The following is a 17,255-nucleotide window of genomic DNA, read 5'->3' as shown; positions in this document are numbered from 1 at the left end:
CAAACTTCATAATTTAGTGAACACACATTTAAGCCAAAGCTGTAAATGTAGGAATCTATGCACTTTGGACATTTTAATATTTTTTTAAATCATAGCTGCCAGTAAAATAATTTAACAGGGGAATTAGCTCAGTAAATGTAGCATGAGTTTATTTATTCTCCCAAAGTTAAGCTATTCAGCCAAACTCACAGCCTGGGGTTACCTGGACAAAAATTTGTTATTAGAATTGGCACAGACAGATTTCAGGTTAATTACTGCAACAGTTCATGTAATTTGGAGTATCTTCCCCTCTACAAACTCTCCACTATACAGAAGTCAGCCAACTGCTAATTTGCTCATCTTACAAGACAACTTTAGAATGCAAATTTCTCTGGATTCAAAGAAATCCACTGACATCTCTGTTCCACGATATCCCCTCAGTGCTGATCACTGTCTCTAATTCACCATCCTTATTGAATGACACCAATTCCGATTTTCTTTTCCCAATACTTACACCACTCTTAAAAAGAGTTTCTCCACGCCACCAAAATGCTTTTGTGTCATTGAAGTGAGATTAGGGCACTGTACAGTTGCTCTTTGTGTTTTATCAATTCTGTGCAAAAACTCAAGTCTCCTGCATTATGCAAGAATAATTATGTGAGAAGGCAATTTGATAAACTCATCAGCAAAGGATGTGCTTAGGATCTAAATTAAATTTTACCTCCAAGCATTTGCCTCTGAAAAGAACAAACTTCAAATCATCTTTAAGAGCAGCAATTCCCATGAAATTTTCCCAGTGAAACATTAGAGATTGACTAACCTGTTTTTTTTCCCTTTTCCTTTCCTGAAAAGATTAAAGTTTGGGGAAGCTAAATTTGCCAGGCAAGTTCATGGCTTTGCAGCGGAAGATTTGAAGATTTCAGTGTCTGGTTTACTAAAGGAATAGGCAGTAGTAATAAAACACCTCGTGCACATTATTCAAAGCTAGAAAAGCCTGTCAGGGAGACATTTTTATATTCTTTGTCATTATTTTTCTCTTTGACAGGGAGGGAAACGACCATTTCTGAAATTTTTGGTAGGTAGCTTTGTAAACAAGACTCTCACTCTCCCTGAACTCCATTTACATGTCCTGTGCTTGGATACAAAGAGCATCCCTGAGTCATCAGGGAGGAATATCTGTGCATCTCTATGGACCAATTCCCAGCAATGCCACTGACCAGATGATGGAATGGTCTGCACCTTCACCCAACTGCTCAGAGCCACCCAGTCACCTGAAAACAGAAGTACTTCATCCATCAGCCTATGAAGCCCCTCTGCTGAAAAGGCTGGGGCTGCACTCTCCTCCTGTGATTTATCCAGGACACGGTGCTGCCTTTTAGTGCCTCTCACTGGGATATGAGCAGACCCCACACAAAGCTGGTAAAGAACTTCAAATGAACGAGAACAGCAAGATTTGCAGTATCCCTAGGACCCAAAATCTTCATATGATCCTTCTTCTGCCCTTTAGTATGAGAGCTCTGACATCTTGACAGCTTTGATAGATACCCAGGAGGCAGAACAAGAAAGGAAGATCTTCGTAGTCCATCTTGTCTTTTTTTAATATGCTGAGGGATATTAAAACAGTGAAGCAGTACTACGTGGGGCTGAGGGAAATAGGTAACAAGACAATGCTTTAAAGTAAAATTGTAACATTTAGGTAGTGAGACAAAAAACACACCAAGAAATTCAGTCAGCAGCATCCCTGCCCATCTCAAGTTCTTATCAAAGGAAAAAAAAAAATCAAATGCTTTGATTTATAATTTCAAAGGCTAAGCCTGAGTTACATCTCTTCTGGGTTTTCTGCTTAATGTTATGTCTTCCACAATTTACCTCTGAATTTTATTTCATCTATGAAAAAGGTTTTATAATTGGCTTATTGTCAATACACAGCTTCACATATATTCTGGATAAAGTGAATAAAACAGTAATAGAGAATATTAAAAAAAAAAGAAATCCTGTCCCATATAAACAGCCATTATCCACAGTTAATAATGATAAATTTATAAATAACACCATCTATCTTTAATCATAAAGAACTTCAGGAAAATTATGGCCCAGCACCGTAATTAAATACTGTAATTAAATTAATGGAAGTTCAGCAACTGAGTTCAAGGGGACCAGAGTCTGCCTTTGCACAGGGCAAGATAAACATTGAAGGATCAGTTTAACCATCAGCCAATGGACCACCTGTGCAGGGAAATTGCTTTGCAGGTGAATTTAACTCTGGGACTTCTGGACAGGGAGCAAACGCTTCTCCACAGGTGACTGAGACAACACATGCAATTAACTCTGTGAGTCCTATGGTTAATTGGAAAAAAAAAAGAGAAACTATCAAAAAATCCCCCATTCTGATGTGTCTTCCCTCCACCCCCAGAGCTACAAAGACAAAGATGAGACAGGAGGTTACTCACCGTTGAGGAGTCACCGCTTCCAGTCTCAAGCGTAGCTCCCTCAGCACAGGTGGGTGGGTGGGTGGAAAGTTGACTAGCCCTGCCCCCATCTATGACATCACACTCTACCTCATAAAAGGTAGTGAAAGTGCTCTGAACTCCAGTCTGATTTCCGAGAGATACAGAAAAGAGATAGTGAGAGAGAGAGCAAGAGAAATATTGTGCCGTAGCGTAGAGCGAGGAGAGAGGGAACGTGTGCTGAAGGAGCTATGCTTGGCCAAGGACACAGGGCCTCCTCCACGATGAGTAACCCCACTGGCTGGGGTTCCTCTCACTCCTTCCCACAGCACAGGCCTTGCTGATTCAAAAGGGGAACGTTTTTGGCACCTTTGGATGACAACCAGAGAGGACAGAAAGCTCTATCCCAATTAAACGCTGACTGACATCAGATCGGGCCTGAATTTGGTCAATAGATTCCTGATTTTATGTGTGGTTTTGTACAGCCAAACTGCACAGAAACATCCACACCAATGCAAGCAGCTAAAATTTCAGTGATTGCAACAGGAATTACACTTGTGTTGCCCCATGTGGGATAAACATCCAATTCACACCCGTGGATTGACCCTTGAGTAGAGTAATCCAGAGGGTTGGGTCTCCTGCACCAATGCAAGAGGGAGGGCAGGAACAGAATTATGGTTTTCTTGTATTGAAAACTAGAACTGACAAACTGTGCTGAAAGAACAAGTGAGGGAAGTATAAAAATTCTGGGCATACATTTATTTACAGAGCACACTTTCAAGTTCCAGAAAATAGCAATAAAATTGCAAAGAGGTGATGTTTTTAAAAATATACATTTTTAGACAATGACAGCCCTACAGGCTGAGGCACACTTTTTTTTTTCAAACAACATCTCAAGGACTGATACTGGAGGACTTAAAATGGGATATTTAGTCTACTTTATTGTAAATTATATTTTTATCATCCAAATTCTGGAAAAGCAGGTTTGGGAGTAAACATAATTGCTTATATTATCCACTGGGATTTTCTTAATAACCTAGCTGTAGACTAAAATTGAAAAATAGTGTATTTTTTTTTCTGCTGCTACACCTAACTCTATTAAATAAAACTGGTTAGAGAATGGGGGACTTATGCAGTGCCAGTAAAGACTGCTAGTGTAAGAGCCTGCCTTTTGGAAGAGAAAAATAAATATTCCTTAAATGTCTTTTGAGGGTATGTATTATAAGCACATGGAGTTAATATTGATGCTTTCCCTCAGGCTTTTTTGGTGCTACAAGGTTCATGTGAATTATAATCTAATAATGATTAGTATTTCTGTCTTAATAATGATTAATGTGCATTCCCTGCTCTGTCAGTGTGTTCTTTGTTTTTCTCTCCTTTCCTTAGACTGAAAAAAGGAAGTGTGTGACTCATGTCTAGTACCAGTCACTCCACCTGACAACAGAATCAAGCATTTACCTTCTCAACCTTCAAAACTTTCATCATCGTGGTTATCCTGCAGTATCTGCAGATGTTGCTTTAAAGCAGTGCATTTGTGGGATTAAAAACTCAACAAAAATGGGTGCCCAGTGGGCAAAATGAAGAGTTATTGTGGCTGTGAGAGATGAAATGTAACTGCAGGAACACAATGCAAAACTAGGCTGCAGCTGAGGAATGCTAAATGTGACAGTGCTGTTCATCATTTAACTGTGTTCTCTGTACATCATCTCTTGATTACAAACTATTTGCATGTTTGAAGACAGACAGGAGGAAAACCTCCTCTGGTCCCCTGTACTGCACTGACTCTTTATTAATATTTATGTCTAATGGCCTGATAAAGAGAAAAGAAAAATCCAATTTTTAAAGGCTTTTATGGTAAAAAGTACCAAGTATTATTCAGTGAATTCATAACTCAGGTAACCTATGTCTTGACTACTGCACCACAGTTGTTTTTGCCAAATAAAGTAGGAACATATTTCAAACTCCTATGGCCACCAGTCCTGATGGAGTCTATGTGAGGTTGCTCCTTCTGATAAAGAGAAGGATGTTCAGAGGATATAACCTTAAATATCAGAAAAATTACACATGTAGCAGCAGTTCTAAGATCTTGTAAAGAGAGAGTTTAGAGAGATAAAGAGGTAAATTGTCTTTTATTGGGATGAAACATATGGAAAAAGCAGCATTAAATCCTGGAAGACTGAGTATAGCCAAGGACATTCTCCAGTAAAAAGAGAAGAAATATGGAGAAATATGGAAAATTCCAAAAATGTGATGTAAACAGTTCAATAGATTGGGTGGCAGATTATACCCCAGATGGTATTTTGGGGCTAATACTACTTAAATCTGAAATCTTGTTTTGACCTGCTTAGTATGATATCTGTAGTTGACAAAGAGAATATAAAGTGAAGAGCAAAGTTAAGAGCTGTGCACATAGACCTAAACACATTACTGAATAAAGCAGAAAAAGAACACGTCTCATGGGATTATTTTTAAATGTATATACATTCAAGAAAGTGCATAAATCTTCCAAAGGTTTCAAGGAACACAAGATTAATTAAATGAGTGCATGGAAATGCAAAGAAACATTAAATGAAGACTTTAATATCAAATATTTTCTTAAGGGATGTAAGTTAAGCCTAACAGCATAAGAAAACTATGTAAATGCTGGTCAAGTAATTGATTAAATCACTTGCACCCAGGCACCAGAAATCAGCTTAAAGTAGGGGTCCATGTTTAGCCTGACCTCAAAGATCTGATGGAAAAAAATCCCAATGTTCTTTCTTTCTTGCTGAAAAGGATGAACATGTGGTGGAAAAGGCAGGCACCACACGGGTACCTCTGGGGAGTTTGAGCACAGAAAACCAACCCTGCAAAAGCATCACCCAGACTGGCACAGACACAGAAGGTAAAAAAGGATGGATTGTAAGGAACTGAAACGAAAGCTGGAAAAGGCCGTGTAAAAATGCCAAAGTGACACTTAGCATAAAAGTCTGAGGGCTTTGCACAGACACACCTCTGACCCAAAGAGGGCCAGCTGCTCTGGGGCATCAGCATGATGGATAAGTGGGAGAATCCTTTTTGTACATTATCTGTCAGAGTTAAGGAATGATGAAATACGGAACATCCTACCTGACACTGAGTAAAGCTGTAACTTCTCTCACTTTTTGACAATGGAAATGTTGAACCCAGTTGCAGGTATAAAAAGGGGATGAAAATGTTTCTGCAGTCTTTTTGGTTCGGATATTGATGCTCTAATCCAGTTTTACAGAATTCTAATTTGGTCTTTTATGAGATTTAGCACACATTACTTGTATATTTCATCTCAGTTTCCAGACATGCTATTACCTACCTGGTAACCCAGCTCACAAGGTTTTGATGAGGTTTTAGTCAGAATCAGAAAGAAGTGATGTTAAAAGAAAGCTTTTGAGAATATCTAACCTAAGAGGTTAGGATTGATTTTTCTGATACTGGATAGTTTTTTTTACTTTGATTTCATATCAATGTCTTAATTACAGTAATACAAACCAAACCCTTTTTGTTGAAGCAGCTGCTTATCAGTCATGGAAGATTAGATGTGATAACAGAACTATTCCTTTGCTTCTGTGAGATACATAAATAAAAATTTTAATAATAATATCTCCCAAGTGTGGGAAGAAAATATGTCAGAGGTTAAAGATAGAAGGCTACTTTTAACCTTCCTCATTCAGTTAGCTCTCTTTCTAAAGGCCATTATGACCTCCCTTATTTAATGGAAACACATCTCTTTTGTGGATTTTATGAAAAACTTTGTTGTAAGCTGTTCTGTTCAGTATTTGCAGTTGATTTTGCTTAGGCTGGAAAAACCTGCTGATGTTTTCCCTTGAGTGCACATCTTCTTGTCTGTGAATAGTTCTGCGTGTGTGTTACTTGTCTGCAACTCTGGTTGTCAAGAAACACAATTACAGTCAAAGTAAGTGATGAGTCTGAACTTTAGCTGTTATTCTTTTAATATCTGCAAAAGCACCATCTGATAGTACTTTCATAAGTGGGATTTCATGTCACCACTTTCCAACTCAAGGAGTTAAATAATTGCAAGAGCTACAAGATGTACTTCTGTATAAGAAACACAACCCAAAATCTCCTATTGTGGGTTGAATCTGTCATTATGGAAATTCAGTCCCCCATAATTCCATGTGCAAGAAACAAACCTCATTTTCATTTATGGCCTTGGGATGAACCTATTACCAAATCTATGCTGTGCATTAGGGAGGCCAACTGAGAATGCCCCAGGGGAAAGGAATTCTTATTTAATACAAAATGTTGATGCTTGGTCCCAAACCATCTCTGTTAAAGGCAATAAGATGGGAAAACAAGTGAACATAAAATAGCACCAAAGTCCTCTCTTTCTTTATAGTAATTCTTACAGGAATAGTCCTTTGGGACCATAGCTTAGGGTGTGTTACAATGGTCTTTGAGCCCTGCTAATTATTGTAGGGCTGCTGTAATTTGTGTATCACAAAGCCATTAAATTCCCATTTTCTTCCCAGCACATTCAGCATGGCCTGGAATAGGAAAACAGGCTGAAGTGAGCTGTAACCACTGGAGCAGGTGAGCCTTGAATTTTTGAGTGGCTACTATTTTTAAAACAAATGCAGTATGCAATGAAGCACATACCATGGTATTTCCTTCAACTCTCTAACCTTTTTCTATGGTCATATTTGGTTCAAGCCTCAGTCTTGACACTCTAACATTTTACATTGTTTTCAAGGAATTAAATGGCTTCATATTGTTTGGTGTCAGAAATGCTTAATCTTTGCAGAAAATTGTTCTAATGAGAAATTTCAATAAATTTAATCTTCACAAATGCATGACTATTAGTCACTTGATCAAGCACAAGAGCATGTTCCCCAGAGCCAAAATGCTTCTCAAAAAAGGATAAAGGTCTGACCTGTCTAAATTTAAACCTACTGAATGCAGACATATAGATGGTGTGTGTGCTTCTTGTCTCCATGAATATATGATAATGAAGACAAGTGCAGTGTAATTTTGCTTTGCAAATTAAATTCTAGATAACAACTTTCCATTTATGCAGGATATATTGTTTCATATTTATGTGTGTTTATACATGCTTTCATATAAATTGTGGTATTTTCATAGCCTTAAACATAGTCTTTTATATAAAAATTGGAGCTTCAAAAGAACTGAGATTATTGCACAAAAAATATTTTCTTGTTGGATTTTTCAGCTGTGTCTTGAGCTTTGCTCATCTGCTTTTCATGACATAAACTCTGTCTGCCACCATCCACCTTCTTTGAAGGAACAGGCATACACTAAGAAAAACAGATTAACCTTTCCAGAGGCTTCTGCACAGCTTTTCCTGTGGATCACAGTTATGATCCCCTTGATGCCCAAAGCTCAGGGTGTGCCCTATCGTCCAATCCAGCACCTTTGACAAAGGCAAAACCCTGTGAACTCCCTGACTCAGGAACAAGATCCTGCAGGATCTTTCACTTGGCTGAACCAAAACTCTGTAAAATCGTCACTTAAAAGAGAACTCTGGAGGACTCTTGTATAATTTTAACTTGAAATTACCTGATTACCAGCACTAGATCTTCTCATCTTCTACACTGTCTGCTGCAGGCTTGGATCCCTCCAAGGAAGCCAACTGCATAAACCCTCTGAGCTCCTGGTCCATGCTCCCTTTACTGGGATGCAACAGGCAAGCTACATATAATGAACTAAATTCCTATTATTGTCAAATATTTGGGAGAGGTATTGCACACAGCTTTGGAGTCGCTACAGGTGCATCTATTTGCCTCTTTTAATTTTTTTTTTTTAATTCATCTTTAAGATGTTTCATAGGATAATTAGGAATTATTCACCGTTTTAACTTTGAGAAAGCCCTAAGATAGAGCTTCTGTAAAATACATCATATATAATGAATAGATGACCATGAGGGATTTTACCAGCACTCATTTTGATTAACCTGCATAACTCACTGGTGCCTTTGTCCTTTAGGAGTAGTAAATTGACTCAGTGTCAGGATGATAAATTTTTTATGTTACCACATCATCAGGTAGTCCCTTCATGGACAGTGTACTGAGGGACATTCTGTGCCAGCAGGAGTTGTAGATTCCTAAATTAGTCAGCTCAAACAAATTTCTTCCAGATAAAGGTTTATCCAAACCTGTATAAGTATATATGCTTCACATAGCAATATATTTTGGAACTGAGTGCACTTGCTATGGCTGCATTTCACCCTCACATGTATCAGTCTATCTGCATACATTCAGACACTTATGCAGAGGTTACTTAAATATATCTCCAACCCAAACTGTCCAGCTAAAACATCATTCTTTATTTTCATGCCTTTAATGTCTCCCAAAGCAGATGACATGAGCTACTTGAATACCCTATCTAGATAAAGGTCTCACTTTCACAACCCAGCCCCAGCCTTCCTGTCCTGGAAGCTGTCTTATCACAATGTCAAAATAAAGACCCTGAGTTTTTCATTTCCTCTACTTGCTTGTTCTATTAGGCAAGTAAAGATTATTGTGGAGTTAATCAAGTTTATGGTCCTGACTTTATCTCAGTCCTTTCCCAACACTGCAATTCTCTGATTTCATACTCTTATCTTGCTTTTGGTTTGGCTGTCTTCCCCTGAACGTTTCATATCTCCTATTTCTTTGGCTTACTTCCTTATTATTTCCTAAGTGCTGTTCTTTACCCTCTGCTTCCACAGAATCACAGGATCGACGAGGTTGGAAAAGACCTCTGAGCTCATTGAGTCCATCCTATGACGCAGCACCCCCATGGCACTGAGTGCCTTGTCCAGTCTTTCCTTAAACACCTCCAGGGACTGTGACTCCACCATCTCCCTGGGCAGCCCATTCCAATGTCTAATCACCTTTTCTATGAATATATCCCTCTTTATGTCCAACCTAAGCCTTCTCTGGGACAGTTTAGGACTGTGTCCTCTGGCTGGTTGCCTGGGAGCTGGGGAGAATCCCCTCCCTCCCCTGCTGCCCACGGTGCTTTGGATGCAGCTCAGGGAACGTGTGGTTTCTGGGCTGCCAGTGCACATTGCTGGGTCATGTGGAGCTTTTCATCAACCAACACCCCCAAGCTCTCTCAGGTCTGCTCTCAGCCCATTCTCCTCCCAGCCTGTGTTTGTGCCAGGGATTGCCCTGACCTAGCTGCAGGACCTTGCATTTGGCTTTGCTGAACTTCATGAGGTCCTTAAAGACCCACCTCTCCAGCCTGTCCAGGCCCCTCTGGATGACATCCCTCTCTCCAGTGGCACCACACAGCTCAGTGCTGTCACAAAACAAGTGCTGAGGGTGCACTTGATCCCACAGTCCATGTCAGTGACAGAGATGTTAAACAGGGCCAGTCCCACCACCCCTCCTGAGGAACACACTCATCCCTGGTGCCCACTTAGGCAGTGCGCCCTTCACCACAACTCTTTGAGTGTGACCAATCAGCCAGCTCCTGATCCTCTTCTCTACAGTTTAGAGACAAGGATATGTGAGCCAGTTGTTCCATTTCTATCATAAATTTATAGCAAAACTCATTTTGTCACTGGCTGAGTAACCTTTTTGCACTCCTGAGAATCTTGACAAGAAGAAACCCAACAGTTTTGTCAATTTGCCAACTCTCCCTTCAGGAACCTTTATTCCATATAATCCTCAATTCTTGCCTAGTTCAGGAGTATGAAATTGGTCTGTTTACCAAACTCCTAATCAACACTTTTCCCATTCTCTTAAGCGTTTTAAATGCAAAAATTCTCTCTGATTGCCAGCTTCAAAACAAAGGAAAACACCCCAGAAAGGCTTTCTGTTTCAGGGAAATGAAACACCCCATCAGTGGCTCTTCAGCAAGTGCTCTTCATCCAAATTCAATGAAAGATGGCCCTGCTCACTTTTAGTAACAGGTGAACTTCAAACTACCTGATTTTTCTTTGAGTCTATAGAATTAATATGGAGTAACTTGATATTTACTGCCCACACGATACCAACTTGCTTTTACAGTGTGAGGTAGTTTAGAGTGATTCAGCCTTAATTAAAATAAAACTAGGATATTTAAACTATTTTTATTAGATGTAAGATCCATAGGCAGAATTGATAGGGAAACTGCTGGTGAGCTCATCTGAAATAACTGCTGGATGCTCACTGTTATTCTCTGATAAATAATGAGGCTCATTCATATTTGATGAGGACTGGCTCTTTCTGGTTATCTTACTCTTATCACTGATCACAAATAAACATGTAATTATTTTGCATTATTTCTGTATTTGTTCATCCTTTTATGTTCACCCTCCCAGTCCAGGTGTTTTGTCAATTTTCATCATGTCCCACCCAAAACTAATGGGATTGCTCCAGCCCTTTCACCTTCCTGTTCCAGCTAAATTCCTCATTTCAATTCACCAAGCAAGAACTCCTTGACAAACTCACAATCTTACCTACACTGTCTTGTACCTTCAACAGAATATAGGAATCCTTCTCTGGGTATCACAGTTGAGCCTATTATGTTAAGATAAATAGGACTTGGAAAACAACTGGGAGCTGGATCCAGCTCAAGTGTATGTTTGGAGTGTGCTTTAACTATTGATTCCATACTTTTGGACAGTGTTCAAAGGCACATGGCTGCCACTCTGGATGACACTGCATATCTGTCTGGTTCAGAAGTTTAGGACTCTGGAAAATTTTCTGATAATACAGCTGATTTTATCTGTAGGGCTCTAAATCAAACCTGAACATGATAAGGAACTGCCTTGGATAAGGGATTTTCTTAAATTCTGCTCAATTTAATCCTACAGGAAAAACTGTGGCAAATCTACTAACATAAACAAGAACTTTAGAAAATGCAAGCTCACAGCCTAAATGGATAGTTGGTAAATGAGCTGATCAGCTACTGAGCAACAGTAAAGAGAACAAGTGGATATTTACTCTAGGATAGGAAATGAATACATAGATTTGTTTTATTGTCACTCTCTTGCTAACAAGAGGCAGACAGAAATGCTAGAAAAATAAAGGAGGCCTAGAGTTAGAAGTCCAATTTTTTTATCTAAATAAGAAACATCATTAAAAGCAACTGAACAAAAGTAGCTCCCACAAAAAGGCAAGGCCATCAGCAAGAGTTAAGTATATGTAAATGGGATTTACTTCACTGAGAGCAGTGTACTCTCAGCACCTCAGAGGACTCATTCCAATACAATACTGCAAGTGATTATGAAGCAAATATGCATTACCTTAAATAAACCAAAGCAAGAGACAAAGCAAATTATTTTGAAGTGCTTTTACTCTGTAACTTCATTAAAGGAGGTTGTTTATTCTCAGAGGGGAACTAGAAATTGAATATTAAAATCTAAAATTACAGAAATGTAAATCTGTTTATGGACCAAGGTCAAAGAGTGTTCTATTATGAACAAGGCTATCATCTACACAGTTAGAAATATTTTTAAAATATTTTTTAATTTTTGATAATAATTTCTTTTTGCTTTTATCTAACATCCTCCTCACCACGTTTGCTTATTTTCTTGCCTGCAATCTTTTCTGGGTTTCCAGGGCTCCTCACTGAAGAACTGGTATCAGGGTTTTTCCTTATTTTACTTTTCAAAACTCCATTGGAATTGGGAATTAAGAGTCTCACCTTGGAACATAAAGGGCCGAGTCAACAGAAGGTCTAAATTGTGCTTGCACTCTTTATATTAATGTGGGATTAGCTGATGTGTGCTAACTCCCAATTGCCAGGTCTTACTTAACTGTAAAAATGATTCTGCTATCTGCATGGAGGGAGTCTGATGGGAAAGATCAAAGGAGAAAAAAGAGCAGAGGGGAAAAGGAATGGGAGGAAGAAAAGGGAAAACAACAGTGGGTTCTTTACTGAAATAATTCACAATTCAGGACTGTGACATTTTCTTACTTTTTGATCTGTTTTCCTATTTGCAGCAAAGTCATTGATGCCAAAAAGGACCCTTCATATGCTATGCTAGAATCATACCAATCTATAGAGGAAAAAAGCAAACAAGATCAGCTTTATGCTTATTTTCAGAGGTAAACCATACTGAACCACTGAATCTTGGGGGGAAAAAAAGGAAATAGAAGTTTCATCAAAAGACATAAGGCACATTAAATGTTATGTACACAGTATTTTTGAAGTTGTTGCAACATATTTTTCTCTAACAAAACTGTAAGAACTGTGGGGTGGCTTTCATCTGTCTTTTAGCTTTTAATTGGTTTTATGACTCTTTCCTTTATATATAACTATGCATACACCCACACAAAGATTCAAACATACATATGCATACATTCATTTCATTTATAAATATTGATTAATATTCTTAATAATGAAAAAAATCAAGCAGAGATCCTACTCCCCATAATAGTTCTGAATTGCAAGTCATCTTTTGGATTGCTCTGAATTGTCTCGTGGTACTTGTAAACACAGTAGTAAATTACAATATTATAATAATTGTCATGGTGCTTGATATTTACACCAAAACACTTCAACATAGCACAATCACAGAAACTTACTTCTGTCCTCATAGGTTGGGAAGCTTGAGTTCTGGATTTCTCTAGTACTTCTAACATTGTACTGTATGCAAGTTGCCAAATAATGGTATTTCATTTTAGTATAAATAAAATACTGCTTATTTGTAATTGGCTATCCAAGAGAGAATGAAGAAGAAGATGGAAGCAGAAGCAGCAAGTAGACAAGCAGATGTGGATGTGCACTTGGATACCAGACCTCTGGATAGCAAAGGAGCATACAGTACCCAGCACCCTGAAGATCAACAGCTCAGAAAACACTGCCAGGAAAGCTCTGCACTGACTGGGGCATGTCAGATCACAAGATAATGCTCTCACAAAGGGATGCACAGGAGTTCAACTCACTCTACCTCCTCCTGCTCAGAGCACCAGCAGAAGAAGCAAGCTGGGCAATCTTCAAATTTTCAGTTTTACCGAGTCTTTGGAACAGACCCAAATAATTTCCGTGGTTGAAGCTCATTTTGCCTTTTGAGACTGACTGTGAAAACCCCACCAAACAGAAACACAATGGTGATGGAGCCTGGGAAGCAGTGGATGCCAACAATGCCAGACTGGAATGATGAACTCAAGCAGTTTGGCCACTGATAATTCCACAACGGATGGGGATGTTCCAGGAACGAGGAGATGCGCAAGGCTCACAATGGCTTATTCAGCATCCACAAACACTGAATAAAGAGACTCCAAAAAAGAAACACACACAACCACAAAAGCCAAGCCAGGAGAAGCACTGATTCGGGAGGTTGTTTTAGAGAGATGAACATGACAACCAAATGGGAATGAAAGGCTGGACCCAGGTAGCAGGAGGTAAGAAAAGATCATGGCAGTTACGATGCAGCAAAGCTGTCAGTGATACAAGGACAGATCACGCTGCTGCTGTCAGGGAAATGGAAGAGGATTTTTCATTGCTGTGGGAAGATCAAGGCATTAAAATTACATACGTACATACGTCAAGAAGTGAAGACCAATTGCAGGACGGATACAGGAACCTTTAAGCAGCTCCTTTTAGGATTGTGTATGTGACTTCAGAATGCCTGATCCAAGAAAGCCTGGCAAGTGTTTAAGACCTTCTATGGTGCTTTGCAAAAACAAAAAATATTTTGTGACTGAGAACACTTTCTGTGACTTCTGGTATGTTTGAGGAAGGCCAGTGATGCCACTGGGGAATCTCATGGATGGAATGAAGGGCACAAGTTTGTTGCTCTAATAATCTTCGTACTTGATTGGGCTTAAACAATGAAAGGGTGCTTTTTTAAAACCATGTTTGGAAACAATTTGTTTTCAGCATCTTGGGTCTCACAAATCACTATTGTTTTGAAACCACTCAGGAGAGTGGAATATGTTACAAATTTACATACATATGGTCTGTACTTGAGTTAGAGGATAACAAAAGTGTCATGGGGCTAAACTAGTGTCAAAGAAAAAAAAAATCACAAAGAGCAGTCATTGCTTCTTTGTGGTTCTAGCATATTCCCAGAGGCTCAAAGGTCAACATAGGAGAAGGAAAAAAAATATTTTAAAAATGTAAAAAACCTATTGCTTACGATATTACTGCTGCCTGTCTTTATTTCTGCAAAAGGTTGTATGTAAGGAGTTTGTAGTGTTCATTGAAAATAACTGAAATAACTGGGTGGTATTAGAGTATATAATCACTGTGTTTGCAATAGGACTTAGAAACAGCATATGCATTAAAATTTAAAGTATTTTGCTGGCCTTCCAGAGTCTTTTGCTAAACCTAGTGTGCATTGGAACCTGAGTGAATGAATCCCATTAGTCATCACCATCTTAACAATATGCACTTCATAGAGAGTTGGCTTCTGCACAGAGGAAGGAAATTACCAGTACTAACAAAGGAAGGAAGATTTATAACGAGCAAATATACAAAAGCTCCAAATAATTCTAATATTCACAGTTTGGCAATGACTTTCTAGGCTATGAAATTACTTTTCTTTTGGAAAAATGAAGATTCTACAAGGTTAGTATAAACAAAGGGTAATTGGAAAATCAAATTGTTCTACACAAGTTATTGTAAGGCCTGGAATAATGGTGATAGAATTTAAAAAAAACAAAACCAAACAAACAACAACAACAACAACAACAAAAAAAAAAAAAACCAAAAAACAAACAAAAAAACTCACTTATGATTCAGTGGATTTTTGTTTTGCACATTATTGCAATCAAAAATTCTCCCTTTCAAGTGCTACATGGGAAACAAATGGCTAAACACAAATCCCAGCTTACCCCTGATACAATGAGTTCTCCTCCCAGGTTCTGAACTTCTGCCTTCACTTTGCTGCAGATATTGAGCTGGTGGCAGTAGAGGGCAATGCGCTGCAGGTAGGCCAGCAGATCCTGCTTGCAGGCTGAGTCTGGGCACTGCAGACAACACAAACACTGATCAGATGGAGCCGAGTTCATGGGATCAGAGACAGGTAACCAGATAGTGGCAGTGTGTGTATTAGGTGGATCTATTCCACTTTGTCTTTACATGAGGTACTAGATAAAATCTGAAAACTCAAATTCTACCTTTCATTTGACTCAAGATTTATGAATTGCAACCTAAAGATGCACTCTACCTTTCTGGAAAATGAGAAACCCCTTTATCGGCATTATGAAAAAATTAATTTTAAATTATGCTCCGCAATTATCTATGGAATTGTACTGAACACCCAAAAGGTCAGGTTGAACTTGAAACTCCAGGTTGCCTGCTGGACATCCAAGTTAACATCCAGTATGGGCCAGTTAATGTCCAGATACACCCAGTTGTGAGTGGTTACCCCCATGCCAATGCCAACCCCTGTCTGCCTGGCAGCTCCCCTGGCATTTGTGCAGACATTCAGAGGATTAGATTAGCAATGTGCTGGATGCTGTGAGGGTTTCACAATCAATAGAACTAGAAAGAGCCCCATTACAATTTATTCATAGTCTCTGGGACTCAATAGAAACTGCATCATCCCTTACAATATCAACAGCATAACAAACAACAGCCTTGTAGTTAATATTCCAAGCCTTGCCTCAGGAGAGCAGACCTCAGTAATTCACTCTGGTGAAAAAGAGCTGAAAGGACCCACTGCTAACAGCATGTCCCCAGTAAATACTCTTTGGGGCTACCCAGCAAAGTCTGACTGACAATGTTCCTGCATGGCTTGGGGAACAAAGATTCCAAATATGCCTTTTTATCACCTTACAGAGTTCATGCTCAATTAAAAAAAAAATATTATCAGAGCATTTAAAGGAAAACTGATAGAATTAAATGCACATGAGTCAACAACATCACAGCTCCAACCTTGAGATCACTGCTCTGGCCCCAGCAGCTCATGCTGGCAAGGAATGTGCTCATGGTGAAGTAGTTGGATATATTGTTGTCTATAGCCCCAAATGGAGTCACTTGGCATTTTTCTTGCCCTTTAAAACTAATAATAAACAAAGCTGGATCTTCACTGTGGCTGCTGTAGAGCCTCTCTTCCTCAGACAGTTGCCACACCTTTCAGGCATTAATCCCTCAAAGAAATCTTCTCCCTACTGATGGCAATTTAATATAAAAATATTTACTCAGTTCTTGAAGTTGCTGAACTGAAAGGAATGAATTTAAAGCAATACTTCTGAAGAGTTGTCAAGGCTTTAAATATAAATACCTTGGAGTTAAAAAAATGTAAGGACTCTTTCATTGGAACAATAATTAAAAATGCAACTGTCCACAAAAAGTTTATATTTCTTGAGGGTCCTCAGAGTTCTGTGAAATATCACGAAAGTGTAAGCATTAAAACAAATACTCTCAAAATAATTTCACTGTTTATTATTAGGGTTACAGTCCTCTAAAATTTAAAATATGACTCAAGTCAAGGCACTCTAAGCCTAACAAGTCTCCTTCTGTTTCTTTCTTTAAAATATTCCACCTCTGCAAACACTGCAGACCAGGAATTTCATCAGCTGACAGATGGATTTCTTCTTTCTTGTGTTAAAATGAACAGATGCTACAATTGAAGGACTGGAATGGGTTAACTACAGGAAAAATGCTTGCTGCTGCTGAAGAAGACCTAAACCCAACATTTCTGGGGCTACAGGAAAATGGAAGCTTTGGGGTTTTTTTGCCACTCTGGCCCATATTCCATGGCAAGGTGTGTTACACATTATCACACTCTTACTTGAAGAGGAAAATGACATTCTTATTTTGAAGAGAAAGAGGCAAGGAAGTTAACAGCTCCCACTTCCAGCAAATTTTCTCTTGATGACAATGAAATTAAAGAAACTATAGGAAATTTACAAAGGGAAAACCAGTGCAGTTTAATTTGTCTAAATCTAAAATTAGCTAGGTAGGACCTGG

General features: G+C 38.8%; 1 protein-coding gene across 3 annotated transcripts in view; it reads right to left on the bottom strand.

Moving 5' to 3' along the window:
- Positions 1–17,255, bottom strand: part of CTNNA2 (catenin alpha 2) — a 474,927-nt gene that overhangs the window by 13,997 nt on the left and 443,675 nt on the right. For 2 of the 3 annotated variants that reach the window (XM_071447298.1, XM_071447299.1), the window contains one exon: positions 15,173–15,307. In XM_071447298.1, coding sequence (XP_071303399.1) covers positions 15,173–15,307 — 135 coding nt within the window. Of the gene's footprint in view, positions 1–2,429; positions 2,574–15,172; positions 15,308–17,255 lie in introns of all 3 variants that reach the window. The other variant, XM_071447300.1, reaches the window with a different exon arrangement.

This window comes from Agelaius tricolor, unplaced genomic scaffold (genome assembly GCF_023055355.1).
Source record: "Agelaius tricolor isolate 1412-34295 unplaced genomic scaffold, bAgeTri1.0.p SCAF_24, whole genome shotgun sequence".
In the NCBI taxonomy this organism is placed as follows: domain Eukaryota; kingdom Metazoa; phylum Chordata; class Aves; order Passeriformes; family Icteridae; genus Agelaius; species Agelaius tricolor.
The sequence above is the reverse complement of the archived record's forward strand: the minus strand, read 5'-3'. Positions and strand labels throughout refer to the sequence as shown.